Source organism: Gorilla gorilla, chromosome 1, assembly GCF_029281585.2.
Source record: "Gorilla gorilla gorilla isolate KB3781 chromosome 1, NHGRI_mGorGor1-v2.1_pri, whole genome shotgun sequence".
NCBI classification, from domain to species: Eukaryota; Metazoa; Chordata; class Mammalia; order Primates; family Hominidae; genus Gorilla; species Gorilla gorilla.
This window is the reverse complement of record NC_073224.2, coordinates 94,751,262-94,775,660: the sequence shown is the minus strand read 5'-3', so window position 1 is coordinate 94,775,660 and position 24,399 is coordinate 94,751,262. Positions and strand designations below refer to the sequence as shown.

The following is a 24,399-nucleotide window of genomic DNA, read 5'->3' as shown; positions in this document are numbered from 1 at the left end:
GGATGCTGGGTGACTTAGATCTGGTGTAAGTTGTTTTGGGTGAGATCCATGTGAGGGGAAGGATTCCTGGGCTGGGACATGAAGCCCAAGGACCAGGATGCACACCGCCTCAGGATGAAGCTTGTTACAGCAATCAAAATGGGCTTCCTAAAACACATGTCCCCCCCAGCCCCCAAACCCTTCCTCCTGCATACAGAATAAAGTCCAAAGTAAAACTGATCTTGATCTAGCTCAGCATTCTTCTCTCTTGTTGCGTGCCCTGCACCCCACGCCCTAAGCACTCCAGTCACTTGGCTGACTGCTGAAACTCTTGGCTTTCCTGAGCCACTGGATCTATGTTCAGCCTGTTTTCTCTGCCTGGATAGCCATTATACCTCCTTCCCCCATATATCTACCTATTTATCTACTTCTCAAGGCCCAGCTAAAATTTCAGGTCCTCAAGGAAATACTCCTGGACCTTCTAATTCAGAATTAATCAATCTTCCCCAAGCCTCATTTTGTGTTTTATGGCAGAGATTTCTCACTGATTACCCAAATTCCCTGCCCTCTTGTTCCTTGCTAATGAAGACCTGGTTTTACGGGAGTGGGCATGGGACTGAATTCTGGCCAGTGGGGTATAGGAAGAAGTTGATGGGATGTGCATTTGGAAAAGTTCTGCATAAGGGGGGCTGATTCAGCTTGGAGGCATCTTTTGCTCTCTTCCTCATTTCTCTGGACTGAAATGTGGACAGAATGGCTGGAGCTGAGCAGCCATCTTGTGATCATGAGGGGATTTTGAGGATGAAAGTCACTAACGACATCTTGGAGCTAATCATGCCAGCCCTGGACTGCCTGCCTCCAGAGCTTGTTTTACGTGAAAGAACAACAAACATTTCTATTGTTTAAGGCACTGTATTTGGGTCTCTTACCCAAGCTGAACACAAGTCCTAATGAATATAAGTCTGTGCTTCTGCTGTAGCACCTCTCCTAGCCTGCTTTCCACAGGCACTATTTAGGGATGTTGCTATCTCTGTAGACTATGGGAATCTGAAAGAAGAGAGACCATTTCTTGTTCATCTTTGATTCCCCTGGATTGAGGCTCCCTAATATTTGTTAAATTGAATTTCTGAATCATAACAAATCTCAAGGAATCATCTACATTGGTAACTAACTGGCATTTAATTTTGTCAAAACAAATGATGCTCATATGGGCCGGTGACTGGGCATCTGGATGGTGCTGTGAGAGTGCCCTGTGACAGCTCTGATCATGTAGATGGACCACTCTGTCCTCCACAGAGCTGCTGCCCAAGGAGGAGCCCCTGTGTCCACAGTGTGGCGGGATCTCTGGTCCTGTGTTGGTCTGTTCAGCCAGACTCCCTGTCCAGGACTATAATCACCCACCTTTGAAAGCAAAGGACCTTGGGCATACGACCTGTGAACTGACTGTGCTCAAACTCAGGGCCACCCCACAGGTGGGTCCAGCTGCTTTGGTGGCTCCAACAGAGAAGTGTGGGAGCCTGAGAGGAGCATGGCCCAGCCCTGCTCTCCCCAGGACTCCAGTGGCTGGATAATGAAGAGGCGGCTTCCTGCAGCCCCCTGAACCATGAGGCCCCTTCTCAACCAGGGGGAGGGGAGTGAGCTCCCTTTAATCTTGGAATTCTAGGCCTTGGTGGAAGCCGCCCAGAGAGCAGAGCCCATGTGGAAACAAAACCTGTGTTCCTAGATGCCCAGTGCCCCGAGGCAGGGCAGGGCCTTTAGCCACTCCATGTTGGCTGTAGGAACCTGGCCACCACGGCCAATGTGCTCCTTTCGCACAGGAAGAAGCAAACCAGGCTCTTGCTTTGATCTTTACAATTTGGCCTGGAAAAAGCCCTGAGTCCTCATTACCCCCAAGGACACCCCCAAGTGTGTGCCTGTTTTCTCATGACAAGTGAGTTCTTCTGGATGGCACAACCAATGGGGTTGTGTATCTCTCTCTCCCCAGCACACAGTGGTGACCGACTCCTGAAAGATAGGGGACATCCTTCTGTCAGCCTCCCTTGTCTGCCCAGGGGAAACAGGCCGACATGCTCGGCTGTGCCTGGGGCAGCCCCAACTCCTGCTCCTTGCCCCTCCCTCAATTCCCTGTTCTTGCTGGTGATGTAAACTCCACCTGAGCTGTAGGGGATATCTGGTTGGTGGAGATGATATTTTAATGAACACCTATTATGGCCATGTCCCTTTGTATTATTTTTAACCCTTACAACAATGGGGAAGGTAGATACCATTATCCACACATCACAGATGAGGAAACAGAGGCTCAGAGTCGTTCAGCAATTTGGTTGAAAGTCAATCAGTTAAGTGGCTGAGAGGGGCAGTTCTTAAGTCACACAACTCAGGTCAGCCCCAGGCTGCCTGCCCTCAGAGCCTGCCTCTTCCTTCCATTAAGCCTCTGCCTGCAGCTGTGACCACAGGACTAACTTGCCTGCCATCCAGAAACTCGCCTGCCTCCCCTAGTCCTCCGGGTCATGGTCTGGCTCCTACCCAGCAGACTTGGGAGATCCCTCATTTCCCACTGGGAAGAGCTGCTCGGCAGGCTGTCAGGAGACCCTGGCCACAGCCCGTGACTCAGACGCTGAAGGGCATCTAATTACCGGACCCTGGTCTCCCACTGCATTGCAAAAGCAGGTTGTCATTTCTTCGCCGCAAACCCCAGTAACTGTCTTTAATTCCAGGCTCTCAGGGAAGGGTGGGAACTGCAGTGCTTTCTCCCAGCCAAGGAGATGGAGCAAGACCATGGACAGCCCTTGCCAGAGAACATATAATTTCCTCGGATCCACTGGCGACAGGCTGCACTGGGCGGCAGCGGCCCCCTCCGAGCCTCAATTTCCTTTCTCTATGAATCCAAGTGTCTGCTGTATGACTTCAGCTCCTGGAGTCGAATGTTCCTACTCCCACCTTGCTCTCTCCACTCTCACCCTGCTCTCTCCACTCCCAACCCAGCCCCCAGAGCCCCATGCCAACCCCTCAGGCAAGGACCATCTTAGAGAGAAGCCCTCAACAAATTATCACTCACCATTCCAAGAAAGCTCTGACATTATCTACAGGAACCCTGAAAATAAACAACCAAACCCAGTGCCCCTTCCACCCGCTTTTTGGCATGGGGTTCACAAAAGAGAGGGATGGCAAGATCCTGCCTTGGGGCCTCCGGCACCACTTCCCCTTTCTGCCCCACCGCCCTGGTGGGGAAGGATTGTGCTAACTTCAGCAGCGTGATGAATGGGGACTGGAGGAGGGGAAGGGACTTTGCTGAGCAAGGAGAAAAAGGGTTTGGTGTTTTTGATTTGGTTTGCTGTTTGCCCTCAGGAAATCTGAGCTGGGTTCCCGAACATACCACATAATGTGTCATCAAGACAACAGATGCATTCTTAAGCTCAGCCAACTGGGAAACTGGAAGCCAGAGCAGGAAAGGGGCGCCTGGCTCCACTGGGCAGCTGAGCCACCGATGCCAGGTGGGCTGAGATAAGAGACACTGAGCCCAGGTGTAATGAGTGGGAGCCTTCAACTTCCCTTCCAGCCCAAATGTCTTCTGGCTCCTTGGTTTATGAGCTCAGACCCACTCAGAGATGATCCACCAAGCAGACTAAACACTTGCTCAGTAGCCAGCATGTCAGGGACACCCAAAAATGAGAATCAAAATAATTTTTGAAGAAATATGATATTTCCAAAAAAGCACCAAAGTAGTCATCATGGGCAAAGCCAGAAAATTATTGGCCTTTCTTATATCTATTTTATGGTTTGGAATTTTTATTTTGAGTTACATATTGGGGAGGGTGGAGGCACCATATTCTTCTCAGGGCTTGTTGCCTCAAAAGCCCCAATCTGCCTGCAGTCCTGCCTTTGGAACATGTGTGCCCAAGATCCCCAAACCCAGCTGCTGCCTGCCTGGCACCCTTTGATGAACTGCCCTACCCAAGAGTTTCAAGCCCACACACCCAGCCTTCCTGCCTCTCTTATCGCAATTCTTAATGGCCCAGGCAACACAGTCCTGCACAGCAATGCTTCCCAAAAGTTCTTCATGTCACAGCATACAGACAGACCAGCTCAGGGACTCCAGCTGTCCCAGGCCCTGCTCAACCCACACTCAGAACAACTCCCCGAAGCTGATGGGATCCCTCAATGGCCCAACTAGAACCCACTCCCCTGGCACCAGTGTGCCACAACTCTGCCATCTACCATCAACCCCTGGTAACCAGTTAAAATGAGCAAAGTCTCTCTTAAATGCTGCCATCCCCTGGCTGCCCAGTGACCCCTTTTATAACACTTGATCCAGACCCATCTTGCTAATAATGTGTCTTGCTAATAGGACTCTTCAAGTCCTGCCACCAAAACTTACCTGTTTCCTCCTCCTTTTGGATTATCTCCCAAATTAATGCCTATTTCTTGGACAACAATTTAGTAAATAACCCAATACATTAAATGGTAGCACTTAACCATTAGTACATAAACATAACTTAGTAGTAATTGGAGCCAAAAGAAACAGGCACCAAATGGGGAGGCATTTTTAAGCAAGGAGGTCTTTTGGTATCACTCAAATCACATTAGGCAGCAATCCATTCATGGGTAACTTCGTGCTAGGGACACAACTGGGTAGGAGGAAACAGAGGTTTGAGACCCTCTGCCACCACTTCCCAACTGAGAGAGGGAGACCATGCTCATAGCTGGATCTGTTTCCTTATCTGTAAAATGAGGATATTGATCTCTGTCTGGCCTGCTTTTCTAGAGCTGTGACGACAGCCACATGGTATAGTTATGAAAACATGTAGTAAATTACAAAGTCCCCTATAAATGAGGAGGGAGGGAATATAATTTGTTTCCAAACTGGGGCACTTTTTAGAGTAAAAGAGGGTGCTATTAATAACCATGCCAGGGCCAGGTACGGTGGCTCACGCCTGTCATCCCAGTGATTTGGGAGGCTGACGCAGGAGGATTGCTTGTGGCCAGGAGTTCCAGACCAGCCGTATTTACAAAAAATACATAACAAGACCCTGTATTTACAAAAAATAAAAAAATTTTATTACCAGGCGTGGTAGCATGTGCCTGTAGTCCTAGCTAATCAGGAGGCTGAGGCAGGAGGATCACTTGAGCCCAGGAATTTGAGGCTGCAGTGAGCCATGATCACAACACTGCACTCCAGCCTTGGTGGCAGAGCTGGAACCTATCTAAAAAAAAAAAAAAAATCATGCCAGGACAGCAGGAGTAAACCAGGATGGTCCCAGACAAGCCAGCATGCATATCTTCCCTATTTACAAACACAAGAGATGTTCACAAAGGTGGGATATCAGATCTTGAAAAAAATGGGGGCTGGGACTCAGACTCAGATTTCAGTCCTGGCTTCAACACTCACTGATCCTCTCTGGGCTTCAGTGTGAAGTAAAATGGAGTCAACTGCTCATCAAATCTACAGAACCTGCAGAACTATTGTATGGATGAAGCGAGCTCATCTCTGTGAAAGGACTGAAGCCTGAAAAGTTCTATGCAGAGGAGAGATGCTGATATCACACTTCCAGGGCTTGTGATCAGAGGCCCTTGGAGGCTGGGGCTATACCTCTGGGTGGGCGTAGGCTGCTGCCGCGTCCCTCTGCAGGGCTGAGCGGATGTCTGGCATGCTATCTAGGATGTTTTCAGAGCAATTTTCTTTGCCTCGCTTATTCATCTCGATTCGAATTTCTTCCATGTCCTCTTTGATTTGTTCGTTTTCCTTGGTGAGGTTTTTAGACACTTCCTGAGAACGGAAAAAAAAAAAGATGATCCATTAAAGCACCCTGAAGACAAGCAGGAGGCAGCTAGCAGCCATCTTCGCTCAGAGCACACAGACACAACAGACAGGCTGAGAAATCATCCAACAAGTGATTGGGGCTAGAGAGTGTGCCCAGCCCTGGGCTGAGCACCGGTACCAGGTCTCCTGGCAGTATTTCCAGGGCAGCTCAGTGCTTGGATATCCAACTACAGAAAATACTGCCCAAACTACCTAGCTTTTCTATTAATAACATTGACAAGTCTCTGGGCCACCAGGACACCAGGTTCTTTTTCTGTCCTTTGTATATAGTCCACTCTTATCCAGTGTTGAAGAACATTAAAGAATTCCATTCACTCGCATCCCATACATCTGAACCAGTAGCTCAGTTAATGAAAGAGGGTCTTTCTAGCAATTTTGGAAGAGGTGGCCAAACAAACAAAACAAAAAACAACAACAACAACAACAAAAACAACAAAAAACTACTCTGCCTTTTTAATGAGCACAAACCATTCCCTGGTACTTTAAAAGCATCATTTACATAGAAAATTGATAGGCTGGCTTCAAACTTTCCTATTTACCCATAAAAATAGTTTCACTAAATGACCCCTCACTTGGCATATTAGCCATGTTCCAGACCTGGTTCATACCAGAGAAGGTCAAGGCTACATTTCAGTCAACCAACACTGGTGAGTACCTCTTGAGTGTCTAAGTGTAGTGCTACAGAAAGAAAGGCTGTAAGTATCCTTGGGGTTCTGGACCTGGGTGGGGTGGGAGAGATGGCAACTATAACTGGAGACAGACAAACCATGTCAGGTTCTGTAATTGCCAAATGTGAGGTTTCCTGAGTTCAGAGCAGGAGGAAAGTGGAGGCGTCCCAGGTAGCTTCTTAGAGAAGGTGAACACTGAATGGGATTTAAATCAAGGAAAGTTGTCGACAGCCTTAGAGGTGCCCCTTTTCCTCTAGTTATTTTTAAAGAGATTTAACTATACTGAGATCCAACTTTGGCCCTCATTCTAAAGTTTCCATGGGCATCTACATTCTTAAATGTGATGTTCTCCTTTGGGCCCTGTTTATGAGGTTGAGGAAGCAATGATGTAAAATAGAGGATGTGTTTGCTTTCCATCTTTCTTTAACAAACAGACACAGGAAGTGTAAAAGCTGACATTGCCAGGCACAGCTCTGCAGCCTGGTGGGATGCTACTAACATCCTAGAGGGAAGTCCCAGTGGCGCAGAGCCAGAGGAGGTGGGCATATCCAGGCTGTGACACCCAGACACCGCAGCTCCAGAGGCTCCTACAGGGGCTGCCCAGAGAAGCCCCATAGGTGCTTGTTAAATGAACCTGGCTCCCGAACCATCAGCCATGCCATTCTTATGGCATTTCATCGCATGCCAGATCCTGAGTGCTGGAAGGGCTCAGTGTGTTCCATGGCACTTAGGCTAAGCCAGCCTCTCTAAATTGCACAGAATTAACTGTGAGAGCTAAATTCCATGAGAAAGAGATCTTGTTTTAAGAATGCGCAGAATGAGTGATCTTCCCGGGTGCACAGTCACTCCTAGGTGTTATCTATCAGGAGGTCAAGTGTAATGGGTAAGAGCATGGATTTTGAAGGAAACCGGTTCACCCTCCGTGCTGCTATTGCTAGATCCGAGATCTCAGGCACATTACTGAAACACCTCTGCTTCAGGTTCCCATCTGTAAAATGGGGATAATACTAGCACTTTTCCTATAGGTTGTTAGGAGCATTAAGTGAGTTAATATATATGGATGTGCATGAAACATACCGGACTAAGTTATTTTTTATATAATGTTACAGCTGGAATGGACTCAAGAACTCATGACTAACCTCTCATTTCACAGAGAGGAAACTGAGGCCCAGAGCAAGAATGTGACTTGCTCAAGGTCACTACAAAAAAGTGGCAGAGTGGAACCAGCACCTGGCCTCCTGGCCCTTGCTTCTTCAGCTCACCTGCTGGATCACTAAGAACACCAGGAGAGGATCCTGGCACACAGACAGCTCTCAGCAGCACCAAGCATGTCAAAAAGCCGGAGAATACTTACAGTTTGGGTTCAGGATACATGACAGGATATGCATAGATGCTGAGAAATACAGAAATGTTGGACTCTCATAAATCCTCACTATTCAAAGTGTGGTGCAGAGTTCAGCAGCATCAGCATCACACAGGAGCTTGTTAAAAATGCAGATTCCCAGGCCCACTCAGACCTGCTGAATCAGTATCTGTATTTTAACAAGATCCCCAGATACTCTGTGTACACATTAAAGTTTGAGAAGCACCGCCCTAAGTGGAGAAAGCTTGGGGCACAGCTGCTTGAAAAACGGACAGAAATGTGTGAGAAGGGCTGTTTTATAGGAGCTGAGTTCTTTCTGGGACTGACGGGAAAAGTTCCTGGCCCCTTAGTGGGATTCAAGCATTTCTGTAATCCATCAGCACCTGCTGAGAGCAACACCTGTGGATGCCCCTCCTGTAGCTCTCACAGCCTAAGACAGATCACCAAGCCCAGCAGGTGCAGGGATTCAATGTGTTACCTTTTTATTAAGGCGTTCACGTGCTCAGTGCTGCACTGAGGGTTCAAGCGTGAGCAAGGCCACTGGGATCCTGCCCTGGTGAAGGTCACCCTCCAAGTAGGCAATAGACAAAGAAATAGACAAGAAAATATCAACTAGTGAAAAGTGCTCTGCAGAAACTCTGCCAGGGTGATGTGACAGATGCAGGCACTGACTCCTCAGCCAGGTCGATAGGCTTCTCTGAGGAGCAGACCGAGGAGTGTCCACACCTGCGGCCCAGCACTGGCCCTAGGACTCTACTAAAGGTGCTGGCACCTCTGGGTGGACTGACTGGCTGGGCCTAAGTATCCTTATTATTTGACGGAAGATCTCACTAGATTCCTAAACACTGTGCATCAGTGGGTGTGGCACACTCACTGTGAGGCAAAGGGTGCCCCCCCCCCACCCCGGTCTTAGGGTTTCTAGGGCCCTAGGGAGTCCCCCCTTCACATTGATTTATAGTCTCCCATCCCCTTTTGGGTGTCAGTGAGGAGCCATTATTCTGCATTTCCACAGAGGAGGGTTTTAGGCAAGCCTGCCCCTGAGAACCCGGAGAAGCAGTACAGTTTATTCCCCTCACGGGAATGGCAAAGCCTGCCAGCCGCCTGAATAAACAAGAGGCTGGCGGTGGCATCACCCCATTGGCCTGCAGGGCTGAGCCAGCTGGTGTCCCCCAGGGCAGCAGCCACAGCTGCCCCTCCTTGGCCACCCCCAGTCAGCCACCTCCAACCTGGGGGTGCTGGCCCTCAAGAGCTCCCCACCTCTCCCTGGGACTCTGCGCTTCTCACACCAAAGGCCTTTGGTGAGGCGATTCTCAGGAGATGCAGGGGATGCCACCTGCACAGGGTACCCTCGATTCTGCCCTGGGAGATAGGTGAACCCCATGACCTCATGCCTCAGGCTCTTCCCCCGGGACAGCTGCAACCATGACATTTCTGGTGTGTGTAACTTGGCTCATGGGCAGTGCTGGCAATGTGGTGGCAGAGGTGGGAATCGTGCCTATCTGGCAGAAGCAAGTGTACCCATGGCCCCTGCCAAGGATCCTGGCACACTGAAGAAGAGGGAAGGGAAGAGGGAGAAAGAGCAGATAGATAGAGGGCTCAGACAGAAGGCTGGACACAGCCAACTGTGGCAATGAAAGATTTGGGAACGTTGTCATCATGATTCCTTGGGCCAGGCAGAGCCAAGGAACTCAGAGGTGTTCATAGAACAAGTGCCATGTGCAGGAGAGGTATGCAGTTGGGCACTGGAGGGTGCCTGATGGGAACAGGTGTCCACTGGTGCCACACTGCCAGATGGGAACAGGTGTCCACTGCTAACTTCAGCCAGATGCACACACACCAGAGGGAAGAGAACGTGCAAACAAGGCAGGGACCCTTGGCAAAGGGGAACCGGATGCAGGTGGAGTTAGGGGTACAGCCATCAGTCAGCCCTAGTCAGCATGGCTGGTGTTTTGACAAGCCATGGAGGGCCAGCACAACCAGATGTGTAGACCGGTGGAATGGGTATGAAGGACACAGACCGTATCCTGACCTTGTCCAGCTCTTAGACACGTGTGCGTGTGCCCGGGTGAGACTGTGTAGTATCTTAAGCCAAAACCTTGGGACCAGGGGAAAGATGACCATGGGGCAGAACTCTGGCAGTTCTCTGTGGTCTCGTTTTTACAAATAGAACCAGGGACAGGGGTGTGGTGGGGGGAGGGTGCTGGCTCTGGAGATCAGGTGTAAACCCACACCACAGTCATGGCCTGCTTATATAACCACATAGGGCAAGGGACGAAACCTCTCCAGGCCCCAGGCGGGAAAAGAAGGAATGATGACACCTACCTCACCCAGGCTTTGCACGGAGACGGATAAGGGGCTGCATGTGGTACAGTGCTGGGCAAGGAAATCAGGCTTGAGGCATGTGGGTGAAGCTGGAGTGGGAGGGACCCTTGGGGTCTCCATAGCAGACATGCAGGTGGAAAAGGAAAGGGAAGCTAGGGTTTGGTATGGCTGGCATGGGGAGGAAGGTAAGAACCCAAGGCTGGTGTGCTGTAGAGAGACACACTAGACACCTGTGGGAGTAGACAAAGCCAGACTGCAGGTGAGGCAAACCCTGGCCCCAAGTCACACAGCAGGTGCACACAGCCACATCTAAGGAGGCTGCCTGGGAGGCTGCCTGGTAGGTCCTGTGGTTATCAGGATTCCCTGGCAGATAGGTGGATGTGCACAGGGCTAAGATACAGATGGCAAGCCCAAGGGCAGATGGGACATAGTTTCTCATGGGAGTGACCTGAGCAAGTGTGAGGGTAACTGGACCCAAGGGGGGAGGGCTCGTAGTTCCCATCAGCTCACCGTGCTCAACCTTTGCACCCTCCAGGAGACAGCTAGGACCAGATGGCCTGGGACAGCAACCCCAGCTGACAGCTGTCTCCTAGCCCCTGGTAAGAGAGCTGGGGAAGAGAACAGCTGGAAACAGCCGGTGCTCCTGATGGCAGGACAGGCAGGCCATGGCCTAATCCCTCCGACCACAGCTGATGGGAGAGACAGGCAGGCCTGGGTTCAGGGAGCCACCAGCTGCCCCATTGAACATTCATCCAACCAAACAGCTGTGGAGCATCTGTCCCACATCAGGTGCTGGACCAGGGCCTGGGAAACAAAGATGACTTGACCCAGCTTGCTCTTAAGAAGTCCAGGGCCTGGCAGGAAAGTCAAACAAGGCAACAGCAAGAAGTCCCAGGCCTCTGGTGAGGAATTTCTATATTAGGGGTAATCTTACCCCTTAAAATAGGGCCACTCGAGCCATGCACACTTGCACATCCTGGCAGCTCTAAACTGTTCCTAGGCCGACGGATGGAGGGCTGACACTCGCACTGTAAGTCTCTTTAGCCAAGAAGAAAACTTTATATCCCACAATAGCAAATTAGATTTGAAGTATATACAACCCTGGGAGAGGTAATATATTGGCTTTAACTCATATTAAGATGTAAATTGAATTAAATAGTGTTAGGCTGAAATATATCTTAGAAACATTAACTTCGACCCTCTGCCTTTTCACGTATGAGGACACTGAAGTCAGGCCGGGTAAGCAGTGCCCCTCTCCAAGCCTTCACTTGAGGAAGAAGAGTGAAATGACTTACAGCAAACCCCTCGGAAAGAGCAGATTTGATCAGGAGAGTGAGCCCTGGGGGTGTCTCGACAGGGCTGGAGGGTGGAAGGAAAGGTAGGGCTTGGAAAGAGACAACTCCCCCAACTCACAGCCAAGTCTGCACAGATGAAAATTACGTTTTCCTATTAGCTGGTGAAACGATATATCCCCCAGGGTCAGGAATGCTTCTTTGATCATGCCTTTCAGTCCAGAAACAGAAAAGCCACCAAAGCTTTAGGTGTGGGGGAGAAGCCCTCAGCAATGCCTGTGCCAGTACATTCTGGGGAGCGGGCCAGTTCTGGGTCTAGTAAATCCATCATGGACTTAAATCTTCCTTGGAGGCAACATTATCAGGAGAAAAGGCTTCAGCTGGGACACAAGGTTCCCTGGTGCCATCTATGCTCATGGGTGTGGTTTGCAAATTCCAGCAGGTAGATTCGTGAAAAAGGAAAGAGATACACACGCCAGAAGGGACAAAGCAGAAACCACGCTATGGAAAGCTTGCAGGCATGCATCTATTTTAAGAGCATGGGCTATGCACCCACACATATACAAAGGCACATGTGTACATAAGCATTTCAAGCACTTATAAACACTTACAAGTATCCTGCAGCAAGGTGGGGGTGGGACATTTCTTCATAAAATTTGCAAATTTTACAGAAATGACTGAAACCAACTAAAGCCTTGATGCTAGAAGATTATTTTAATGATCTGTCCCTCTGTTTGTCTTTTTCTCCACTTGAGTAATAAATCTGCCCCTGGAAGCAGTATGTGCTGCTAGGGGTTGAACACCATGCCTCTAGTCCTGCTGCATTCAGAATCCACCTTTAGGCCTGGGCAGCCTACAAGTTTATGGGTCTCTGAGTGCACTCAGAGCCCAGATGAAGTCTTTTCTTGAGCTGAGTGAGTGCCACTGCCAGCTCTGTATGCAATGAACAGGGATTGCCTTTGCCTTTGGAAGTTACAGGTTTTCTTTCTAGACTTTTAACTCCTATCTCTTCAGATACTTATGTTCTGTGCCCACCCACCCCTCAACTCCAACATGTTCCCACACTTCTTGCATGCCCTTCCCCTTCCCAGCCACTCACAGGAAAGAGAGGTCAGCTGGGGTCTATGTTGGACTGCTGACCACCTTGAGTGTTTCTTATTCCTGGAGCAGTTTTAAAACTGGTTTATGAGGTTTCAGACCTCCCCCAGTGAGCTGGAAAGATATTTTTGGAGTTAAGTTTCTAGAACACAGTGAAATGACCCTACTAAGTTATAGCCTCCAAACTGACAAAAACTAGAAAGTCTGACAATACCAAGTGTTGGTGAGGATGTGTGCAGAACTTTTATACCCTGCTGGAGGCAATGTAAACTTATACTACCACCTTGGAAAACAGTTTGGCAATATCTCCTGAAGTTGAAGATAAGCATAATTAATGCTTATCTTCTAGTTCCACTTATCTAATGTACCATAGAGAAATGCAGGCACACATGCACCAGGGTACATGCACAGGGATGTTCATGTATAGGAATGTCCATAGGGCTATTCTGATTTATGCATTCAGAAACTGGAAACAATCCACATACCCATCATCAGGAGAACAGATAAACTGTAGTATATTCATACAATAGAATACTACACAGCAATAAAAATGAATGAACCACAAGACACAAAAACAACATAGGTAAATATTAAAAATATAAAGTTGAGTGAAAAAAGCCCAACACACACACACACACACACACACTTCTGTAGGATTCTGTGTATTTAACATTCAAAAAAGGCAAAACTATTACATTTAGGGATGCATCCTTAAATGATGAAACTATAAAGAAAAACAAGGAAGATGATTAACATAAAAGTAAGGATAAAGGTTCCCCTGAGGGAAGGGTATGAGTAGGAGAAAGCATATGGGGGCCTTTTGGGGTATTAAAATTGGTCTGTTTCTTGAGCTGGTTGGTGGTTACACAGGCATTTTGTTCATAGTAATCTGTTAAACTATATTCATTGTTTATACACTTTTCTATGCATGTGTCATTTTTCAGTATTTAAAACAAAAGCTTACCCAAAATCATTCCACTAAGCAAAGCTGCTCCCAGAGCTGATTTTACCAAAAGGTAAACTCAAAATAGTTCAGATTCCATTTCTCTCTCCTTCCTTCCTCTTTCATCTGCAAATGAAGTTTCCATTCCTACCTCCTCTTATATACCCAAGGTGGAACTGTGGCTATATCCCATAAATGTGTGCTTGCTTATACTGCCAACCATTGATCTTACTCTGGGCAAAATGCCTCTCCAATCTGACCCCTTTTTAGTCTTGTCTGACCTCCAAAGAGCTCCCATTGGGATTCAAGAATATTCAAGGACCAGGAGCAGAATTTAACTTCCATTCCTCCTGCAGAACCGAGCTGGAGAGGGAGTGTTTTTTCAATTTACCCAACATTCTGCCTTTTCAATTACTGCAGACTCCAGACAGTCAGCTGGCATGAGCCTTGAGACAAACTCAAACAAATACAGTGCTCCACTATTTGGGCACAGGGGCCCAGACCCATCTGAAGACTACTGTCACACTTCAGCACCCTATCACCTTAGGCTGTCTGGTTTGGGGAAACCTTCCCGAACTCAACTTTAATCCTATTTAATGGGTCTATGGGATAGAGTCACAGTTCTGCCTAGAAATTCCCCTGGAAGAGCTATTGTTTGAAGTTCCTGTCAAGAAAAACTGATGCTTGCAGGACAGACGGCAATGATTTGAAGAAACTTACCGGGTTGATTAGAAAGAGCCCTGGACCAGGAACCAGAAGGCCCTGTACTTCCTAGCACTGTGATCTTGGTCAAGTCATCTAATTTCCTTGGCTCTCACATTACCCAGGAACAAATGGGCTAAATGTATACAGAATGCTTTACAAAATGTAATATGCTATACAAATGTAAGGGATTATTATTATTAAGGTCCAATCTTTGCTACTAAACATACCACAGTTTTGGCAAGCAGATATTCTCATTGATGTCACTAAAACTGTTTTTTGCAAAAACTAGGTCACTGTGTGACTGTATAGACGATACCACCCTGCTGGGGCACTGGTATTGCATCAAATTCACCCATACTCCCTCCTGAGCAGGGAGGGCTCAGCTGCTAGACAAGGCTGTAACAAGACTGTGGTCCTTGGACAAGCCCAGCCCACTGGCCTTCTCAGAGGCTGAGCACCTGACCTTGGCCTCCAGAGCACTGTACTCTCCCCCCAGATCTATCTTTCTCAAGATGTGTTCTCCAGGCAGAATGGCAACTATTTGCCAGCCAAGGTCAGGTAAAAGCAGAAGAGGTTGCTGTCGCTCCTGTTCCTATAGAAGAGCAATCCTTTTCTTAAAGGGGCATTGCACATTTGGATGGTTCTGGGGGCCTAGGAAAACAGAGGCACTTCCCAATATTGGACCTTGGTTTAATTCGTTTTGAATGTATCTGAAAGAACCAGAAAGTGGTTTTAACTAGGAGGAAGAGTCTGACGCCTGCATGAAGTCCATTAGTAGTGGGATGGTGCTGACCATCCACAATGTCATCATTCTGGCTGTTAACATTGAGGAAGGAGAGACTCAAGATGCCTAGGGTCCTAGTTCTTTGAGAGAACCCCTTGAAGAGAGTGGCAGACAGCAAGGAGGAGGCTGATGCAGTTCTGTTGGCCACTCTGATCTCTCTACAAATCTCAGGATCCAAAACCCTGACCCCTCTCATCAGACCTCATATCTGATGTGATTAAGGACCTACCAACCCTCCCAGAGCCAACAGCCATATTCAGAAAACATCTCATCATAGCATTGGAGGAGCTAAGCCCAAGGGCGGGTGGAAAAGGAACTGGTGTTCACTTTCTGGGAAAATTTTAAGGAGTGGAAGGAGTGTGTTGAAACTAATCCTTGTAACTTCAATGTTTCATCATCTTTGTGCCAGCTCTCCTGGCAAGGTAATGTAGGAATGTTTGTCCTCAATCTCTCCATGGGCAGAGCCTTGTTTAATTTAACTATTTCAAAGCATTTTCATACTGATTAGCATACTTTGTATCCTCTCAGCAATCATATGGAGTAGGCAGGGTACTATTCTCACTGTCCAGATGGAGAAGGTAGGACATGGCTGCTTGGCAGCACAAACAAAGAGTAAGGAACTCATCCTGTCCTGACGCCGAGCCTGCTGCTCTTTCTGCCACAAACCGCTACATCTACTAATCATAGATCAAAGAACCTTAGCTCTTTCATGCTAGCCCCCCAAAAGTCCACTTTTTCATAAGGAATATTGATATGTTTACAGTCATTGTGTTATTAAATTTGCCACTTACAGTAATGCTGTAAACATTAAAGAAATAGATTTCCACTCAGAGCAGCAGCTCTTTGAGTCACTGTTTCAAGTATCAGTCCAAGAACCAGATGAGAGTCAATGAAACATATCCATAAAGTTCCTTACCAATAAGATTGAATAATGATCGTTAGTTACTTTTTGGGTGACTAAATGATTTCTCATCTATATGTTAAGGCATCACAGCAACAAGCACTGTCAACATTATTACAGTATCTGTAACAATTCCCAGCTCCCTTCACACACCACTAGATGAAAACCACAGCACCACCTGCACAACTCCCAGAGCCCAGTCAGAATAGTATGGTGTCTTTGTCTATGAAAATTGCATGACTCGTCCATTCATTCTGGGCATGACCAGCCTGAATGCTGAGTAGGAAACATTACTTATTAATGATCATTTTTATGTCTTCTTCCTCTAAAATGAATTTCAGATGGATTCACACACATAAATACAGGGGTATGCACCAGAACAGTTAAGAGAAATTCGGAACCATATACGAAGGAAGGAGATGACTCCACCTTAAAACTGGAGGTAAGATGCTTATTGTACCTTTATATTTCATTGAGTTCTGAGGTCCCTGGAAGTCAAGGTAAAAATGGAAAGACATTGGTTATATGATTAAGAGGATTTTACAGATGAAAAAAAGTAGGTACAGTATTGGCATTTCTACTTAACTGATTTTCTTTGTCATCAACAATTTGGCATAATTTTGAATGAATCTTTTATGCATATTTTCCCTTTCATAGAATAGGATGGGTTAAGTCTAGTCAGCACATGTGCTACCTGAAAATTTACTGTGGGACGTTTGATATGTTTTTGGGCTCAATCAAGAAAAAGATACGGAAACCAGAATCTTCCTTACCTCCTCCAGTTTATCCACTCGCCCCACCAGTTTGGTGGTGACTGAATGTAGCTTCAGGAGATCCAGGCCATAGAATGCTCCTTCCAACATGTCTATGATTGTGGAGAGCTATGAAACAAGGCAAGGGGTTAGTCCAGGGCTGGGGCAGACAGACACAGAGCAGAATTTCCTTTCAGATCTGCATGCTGGGGGCTCGACAGGAAAGCCACTAGCCAGGAATTGAGAGGTTGCCGTGAGAAACACATTTGTGTAGGCAGGGATGTAGGCAAGCACAATGGTGTATGTGCATTCTGCCTTCTGAAATGTTTGGGTAAGAAAATGGGAGAGTCCTACAAGAACAAGTAAACCTGAGGTCTAGACCTCTTCACAAACTGTTTATGCCTCTTTCATGAAATCTGTCAGTTGCATTGACATCTGTCTTTCCTACTAGACTGTGAGCTCCTTGAAAGTAGTGTCTCAATAGCAAAGACATGGAATCAGCCTAAATGCACATCAATGACAGGCTGGATAAAGAAAATGCAGTATGTATATACCATGGAATACTATGCAGCCATGAAAAAAATGAGATCATGTCTTTTATGGGAACATGGATGGAGCTGGAGGCCATTATCCTTGGCAAACTAACACAGGAACAGAAAACCAAATACCACATGTTCTCACTTATAGGTGGGAGCTAAACAATCTGAACTCATAGACACAAAGAAGGGAATAACAGATGCTAAGGCCTGCTTGATGGTGGAGGGTAGGAAGAGGGAGAGGAGCAGAAAAAAAAACTATTAGGTACTAGGCTTAGTAGCTGGGTGACAAAATAATCTGTACAACAAACTCCCATGACGTGAGTTTACCTCTATAACAAACCTGCGCATGTACCCCGAACCTAAAATACAAGTTAAAAAAAGAAAACAAGCAAGCAGTGTCTCTGTATCCTTCATCTCTGTTTCCCCAAGATAGCTGACTCATAACAGGTATTTTTATTCTATAAATACTCAACAAGGTGGCTCTACATGTCAATACCTTGAGGATATGCTTCTGAAACACTCAATTTCATTGTCTACTAAAGGCTCTGAAAGACATCGACAGGTTCTCCTTAGCACAAAGTGCTAAACTGACCCTGGGCTAAAAGAGGACTCAGCGTCCCATCTTTGAGACTCTTGCTCTATGGCAAGCTGCCACAGTGCACCCAGCCTTCTCAGTTTGTATCAATACCATCCTGCCTGCCAGTACAGAGGCCCTGGCAGGAAGGTGGCCGAGGCTCTGGTGGCACTGAGGGCATGCAGAGTGCAGGGTAAGAGGGAAGATGATGAGGGCCAGTTCTTGGAAGTTTACTGGGCCACACTTTTGCAATCTACACTCCCCATTTATCTCAGAGCCTAGCTTCTACATGAAGAAGTCCAAGTATGAAATACTCATGTTTAGAAGGTAAACTCCTTTCTCCCTACCAGAGGAAGAGAGCTGAATCCTGGATAGAAGCCATAAAAAGATAGCTGGCTCTTAGTACCTACTGTGATAATTTCCTGATTTCTAATAGACATTTTGCCTTATAGTGTTCCAGAATTCCCCCAGAGTCTAATCCTACAACTGAGTGAGTGTGGCACTTGGTTCAGAAAGTTGTTCCATGGCAGAGCTGCGGCTCTGGCCAAATCCTGAGATACTCCTGATATTGGTAAACACTACTCTGCTGAAAGAGACACCAATGACTACTAGTCACTGAGTGAGTGCCAGATGCCAGCAGCGCTTCACATAGTCATCCATTCATTCATTTACATGGTCATGCCTAGCTGAATGTCTGGTATTGTGCCAAGTACCTCCTAGTTGTTATCTCATTACCCCACCAAGTAGATGTTATTATTCCCACATGTTATTCAAGGAGCTGGAAGGCAGACAAGTTAAACAACTTAAGTGGGATCACACTGCTATGATTTGAACCCAAGTCTGTCTGACTCCAAAACCCAGCTTGTTCCACTACCCCACGCTGCAAGGGAAGAGGGGGTGCAGGATCAGAAGAAGCCCTCAGCCAACCCATGGGGCTGCCTAAGTGTGGCCTGAGCTTCCCTACCCTATAGACCATGATAGGATCACAGTTTGATGACCCAATCTAGAGCAGGCCCCCAGCCTCTCCTTCCCTAGGCCAACCCAGCCCTTGCGCTAAGGGCCAAAGCCTTACTCGCATTTTTCTTTTGCCTCTTTGGGGTGTGTGCTAGGCTGATAGTAAATTGTGGCAGCAATTTTCCTGAAGAACGCTGAGTTCTTTTGGCCAGCTGGGCCTGGCAGCTGCTCCCAGGCCCAGCCTCTCTGGCTCCATAAGGAGGGGTAGGCACACTTTGCTTTAAGCATCTCCCTTATACACCAGAACTGAAAAGGACAAGTTTTCTAGGACATCAACCTTGATCCACACACAGCACTCTAGGGAACAGGCCTGACCTTCTTCAAAGGGCTTACAATCTTCAACCATGGCCTTGCCAGACTTGTGGATCTCAAAAGTGCCCTCTCATCCAAGGCATTGCCCCATACCAGGTCCTACCTTCAAGTCCTGGCTATCTGCCTCCCGCAGCTTCTGGAGCCTGAAGTCTCCCTCGCAGGGATTGAGGGCCGATGGGGGTGCGACACAGGCACACTTGCACGATGAGCCTGAGGTGATGGTTTCCACGGTATAGAAGTCTTCCTTCCTGGAGGCCCCCGCATTGATCCTCTGGCAGGCATCCCGGCCCAGGGGTCTCACTACACACTTGCACTGACAGTCCGAGCCCTCAGACATAGCCTTGACCTTGTCATAGTCCCCCAGCAACTAGACACACAGAAAACAGGTTAGGGGCATGCAAACATAGGTGTCAGTCAGCCTCCAGAAGGAGGCTCTCCATTTACTTAGTCAAACGTCCTGCACTAGTCAGAGACTTCAGAAAACTCTGAACCACGGATCCAATAGGTCACTGAGATGCAGTTTGCTGACTCTGACATTTCCTTGAAGGCATTCAGAGTTCAGCTCTCTTCGTTTGTCTTGGAAAGCTGTGCCTTTCTCATGGGGCCTTAGCCTTTCATTATTTAAAGGAAAAACCAGATGAGCCAAGTCATTTGTCCAATAGCCTTTGCCTTCTGCTATAATCCAGGTTTAGGCTTTCTTTTCTTTCTTTCTTTCTTTCTTTCTTTCTTTCTTTTTTCTTTCTTTCTTTCTTTCTTTCTTTTTTTTCTTTCTTTCTTTTTTTTTTTTTTTTGACACAGAGTCTCACTCTGTTGCCCAGACTGGAGTGCAGTGGCATGATCTCAGCTCACTGCGACCTCCACCTCCCAAGTTCAAGTGATTCTCCTGCCTCAGCCTTCCCAGTAGCTGGGATTACAGGCGCATGCTACCGTGCCCAGCTAATTTTGTATTTTCAGTTTCACCATGTTTGCCAGGCTGGTCTTGAACTCCCGACCCTAAGTGATCCATCTGCCCCGGCCTCCCAAAGTGCTGGGATTACAGGCGTGAGACACTGCGCCCAGTCAGAATCCAGGTTTAAGTGTAAAAAAGGAAAAGAAGAAATTGGAGAGATGAAAAGTTGGTATTCAAGTTTGAAGACTACTGGCATCTCTCATTCATTTATTCAACATTTATGGAGTGCCTACTAAGGACTGTGAGGTGCTGTGAAGGATAAAGAGATGGGCCAGATGGAGAGCCTGCTCTCAAGAAGCCTACAGTGCAGGAGGCATAGAAATAGCAGTCACACAGAGTACAGAGTGATAAGTGCCCCCAAAGAGGCAGAGAGAAAGGGCAGTGGGAGCTAAGAGCGGCTCCAACTGGAAGTCAGGGAAGACTTCTTCGAGGAGTGGCATTTAATCTGGGCCTTGAAGGATGGGTTAGATGTGGAGAAAGGGAATTGAGAGGAAAGAGACAGGTCCAGAAGTTAGTAAGGTTTACTCAGTCTAAGAGTTCATGCTTCTGAACCTAAACCCCAGGCCAAACCCAGGAAAGCAAACTGGCAGCACTTGCTGCTTTTGCAATGCTAAACATTTCCTTCTGGGCACTTGCCCCTGCCAGCCTCCCCAGGCAGGAAAACACGCGACAGTAGGCTTTCTGGAGCCCCAACTCTGGGCACTTGCTGGGAAAAGGCTCTTCTCTCCCAATCCTCTCCAAAAGGCCCTACATCCCCAAAGCCAGGGCTCCCTTCCTAGGCAGGCAGAAGGGTTCCCTTCATTTGATCAACGATTTCAGCGGGCAAGCATTGAGCTTGTTTGAGTAGAAATGTTCCTTGGGATGCTGTCTGGGGGGAAGAAGACTTGTAATGTTTTCCTTGCAAAGATTGGGTTTCTTCTAATACTAATATTTGTTTTAGGGCTGTTGTCAAACACAGAATGGATCAGTGGAAGAAGGTGGTGTAGTTAAGGGTGACTTAAGCGGCTGTTCTTTACGGGCTGATAGTAAATTGTGGCTGTCTACTCTCTGAAACTCTGCCTGGATTCCTACATAACCCTGCTCTGAGAACCCTGGGTGGATTCCTTCCTTACAGGAGGCTCGGGTTTCAGGAAAGTTTTTGTTGATAGTGTTCCAGAGCCCCAATGTGAGAGATTTTTATGTCTTTTTGATTTAGGGGTCAGTGGGAGGTAATGGGTGGGCAGAGGGCATACATTAGCATCATTATTAAAGGAAGAGTGAGGAGGCTAGTGTTTGACAAATCCCGAAGTGCAGCTGATTATTCTCTCTACAGGAAGGAGACAAGGCCCAGTCCTAGGGCTTGGTGGAGGTGAAGGTACAGGCAGCCCTGGAGGATCCTTTTTCAGACATCCCCCATTCTGAGGATTCTGGTGACACCCACCACACGTCATCATGCCGGCTCTGGAGAGCACAAAATAAACACTCCAGAGAGAACTACCCCTTACAAACATGAGATCTGGGCTGAAGACTGTCAGACGCCCTGGCTCTACCCATGTATCTCTTCTTTTTTTTTTTTTTCTGAGACGGAGTCTCACTCTGTCACTCAGGCTGGAGTGCAGTGGCGCGATCTCCGCTTACTGCAACCTCCGCCTCCTGGGTTCAAGCGATTCTCCTGCCTCAGCCTCCTGAGTAGCTGGGACTACAGGTGCCTGCCACCACGCCTGGCTAATTTTTGTATTTTTAGTAGAGATGGGGTTTCATCATATTGGCCAGGCTGCTCTTGAACTCCTGACCTCGTGATCTGCCCGCCTCGGCCTCCCAAAGTGCTGGGATTACAGGCGTGAGCCACCGCGCCCGGCCTACCCATGTATCTCTTATGGTCTTTATCTATAAATGGGTATTAGGGTGTTTTGAAGATTGAGTCAGAAAAAACAAGTTTAAGTACTTGGTAAACGGACACTTTACAAAGCCCATCACTATCATGGGTTACTCGGGCCCCCACTGACAGTCTGCCCTAGCTGCCTGCATCTGCATTCCCACTCTCCCCTCCCAATACACTCCGTCATGTTCTCAGTCTCTCTGTTTGGGGGTCACCTCACATTCATCACACATGCTTCTGTTCTGACTTCACCCCATGCTCCCGCCTGGTGTCCCACCCTCTGCCATAAAGTATCTCCCGATGGGATATGCCATCAGCCTCCTGCTCAACATATCCGCCTGTTTTCACATTCCAATTCTGACAGACAGCCACATAGACAAGAGATACTTTTCACAACCCTGAAACCAAAAACAACTTTGTTTTCTTTCTTCTCAAGAAGTCGAGCGGCATCTTCCCTTCCTTCACCTCTCCTTTCTCCTGATTTGATGACCTTTAAGGACCCTATGATTTTGCGAGAAGAACCTATATCCTTCCATTAAGAAAATATTCCGATACATGAAAAATCAAAAGCCCTTTCCATTGGTAATGGAAGGAAAAACAGCAGCCCTCAAACACTTCAGCAAGGACCAGCTTCTGGCTCTCACCACCATCCAGGGCAAGAAGGGCAGCCGTGGCACTCTGCATCCTACCTGAGATAAAACGTTCTCCTGGTTGTCCGCCTCGTTTTGCAGAGTCTCGTCCTCCGTAGGCGCCACTGTCTGCGCATCTGGGGGCTCGCTTGTCCCTGTGAGGACAATGCTGGACACCCAGGCCGGAACCACAATCAGAGCGAAGTAGAGAACTAGCAGCCGAGGCTTGGCCATGAGGGGCGCGATAAGAGTGTCCTCAGCCCCTTCAGAGAATGGCTGGGGCGGGGGGTCTCGGCAAGGACTTCTGCGAGAGGGTGTCCTAGCTAGAGCCCGAAAGTGGCTGCTGAGAGCACCTTCTAAAGCTGGGTGCGGCTGAGCGGGACGGGAGGGTGCGCCGCAGAGACTCTGGGCATCTCCTTCCCGACGCGAGCAGCCCTCGACTGTGCAGCCCCAGTGGAGAGCCGGACGCAAGGAAGAGGGGATGACGGAGAAGGTGGAGGCGGGCACGGGCTAGCTGAGCGCGTCGCCCGCAGGAGGGCTCAGGTGGCTGGAAGGCGTTCGGACAGACGCCCGCGGTGCGCGCCGGCACGGGCGGCGGGGAGCCTCGGGACGCACGGGGACCGGACACGGGGAGGGAAGAGGCGGTGGCGGCACGGGCTGCTGGGTGAGGGCTGCTGGGCTAGGGAGCCGCGGAGAGCTCGCGCGGAAGGAGGGCGGAGCCTCTATTGTGCCGGGGCGGCGGAGATGCAGCCAGTGACCGCGCGGAGGAGGAGGACCTGGAAGCGCACAGGGCTCGGGCGGAGGGGCACCCGGCGGACCCCATCCCCGCTGGGACTCAGCTGCCGTGCGCCGGCTGGGGGTGACGTTGGGAGGGCTTTACTTTCTTCTCATCTGATCGCAAGTGAGTGGAGAGAAGTTACTCCGAGCGGCGTCCCTGAAGTTTGGGGGTTCGGCCATTCTCGGCGAGAAGAGCGACTTTCCATCGCAGGCACCCACGCTCGCTCCAAGGCTGAGCCAGTTAGGGATCTGCGGCATCGTCCTTTAGCACACCTGGGGCAGGGGAGAAGGCGCGTTTGTTCCCAGGCGTTTCTTTTCCCTGACTTAACTCTGGGCAGCTTTGAACTTAGCGCCGTTGGTAGCTGCTTGCCTGCCACGGCTTTAGAACCTAGTAATACCTCCACCCAGAGGAGAATCAATGAATTCCTTCCTAGAGTGTGTCCTGAGTTGTATAAACGTTGAAAGTTAGGGGAATGACTGTACATCTCCGACACTCTCCGCGAGTCCCCATGGGGAAAGCTACTGCCTGATAAATGATTACCAAAGGGAACAGCTCTTCCTGTCTTCCTGGTTTGGGACAAATCTCCGGGTCTCTATTACCAGATTATCTCTAAGAGGGAGTCCACTTTCAATAGTGTGCAATTATGTTACTATGTCCCTCAATTACTGAGGACAACCTTTTATAAACCTACAGTGAAGATTACCAATATGTGAATTTAAGGAAGGTCACTGTGCCATCCTGGACAACTGTCACTCGGAATATTGAACAGAGCCAGGCCCCTTCAAAGGATATTATGCACCCTTGGGAAATTCAAACACCTTGCTTCTTATGCTGAGGAATAAGGGTTGTAATAAACTAAGGAAACTAGCGCATATAAGTAATAGTTGACGTAAGTATAATAATAACCCCTATTAGTATATTTTAATCTTTAAAAAATTCAGTTTATGGACAAAAATTCAATGCTCTGGGTGTCTAGGTTTGTGGGGACATCATGCACACACCCTCCTCTGTGTAAGCTATCAAATCTTTTCTGAAACTATATGGGGGTAAACATTGATAAAATGTAGTGTATTTGATTGTTTGTTTGAGACAGAGTCTTGCTCTGCCACCCAGGCTGGAGT

The 24,399-nt window shown here is 48.1% G+C and overlaps 1 protein-coding gene across 3 annotated transcripts in view; it reads right to left on the bottom strand.

The window, feature by feature from the left end:
• The window catches only part of OLFML2B (olfactomedin like 2B), a 41,265-nt gene extending 17,534 nt beyond the window's left edge, over positions 1-23,731 (bottom strand). For 2 of the 3 annotated variants that reach the window (XM_019025878.4, XM_063693466.1), the window contains exons 1-4: positions 22,561-23,598; positions 19,168-19,431; positions 16,647-16,754; positions 5,567-5,743 (exon numbers count right to left, since the gene is read on the bottom strand). In XM_019025878.4, coding sequence (XP_018881423.4) covers positions 5,567-5,743; positions 16,647-16,754; positions 19,168-19,431; positions 22,561-22,734 — 723 coding nt within the window. In that variant the 5' untranslated portion in view covers positions 22,735-23,598. Of the gene's footprint in view, positions 1-5,566; positions 5,744-16,646; positions 16,755-19,167; positions 19,432-22,560 lie in introns of all 3 variants that reach the window. The other variant, XM_004027786.5, reaches the window with a different exon arrangement.
• Positions 23,732-24,399: the final 668 nt, after the last annotated feature.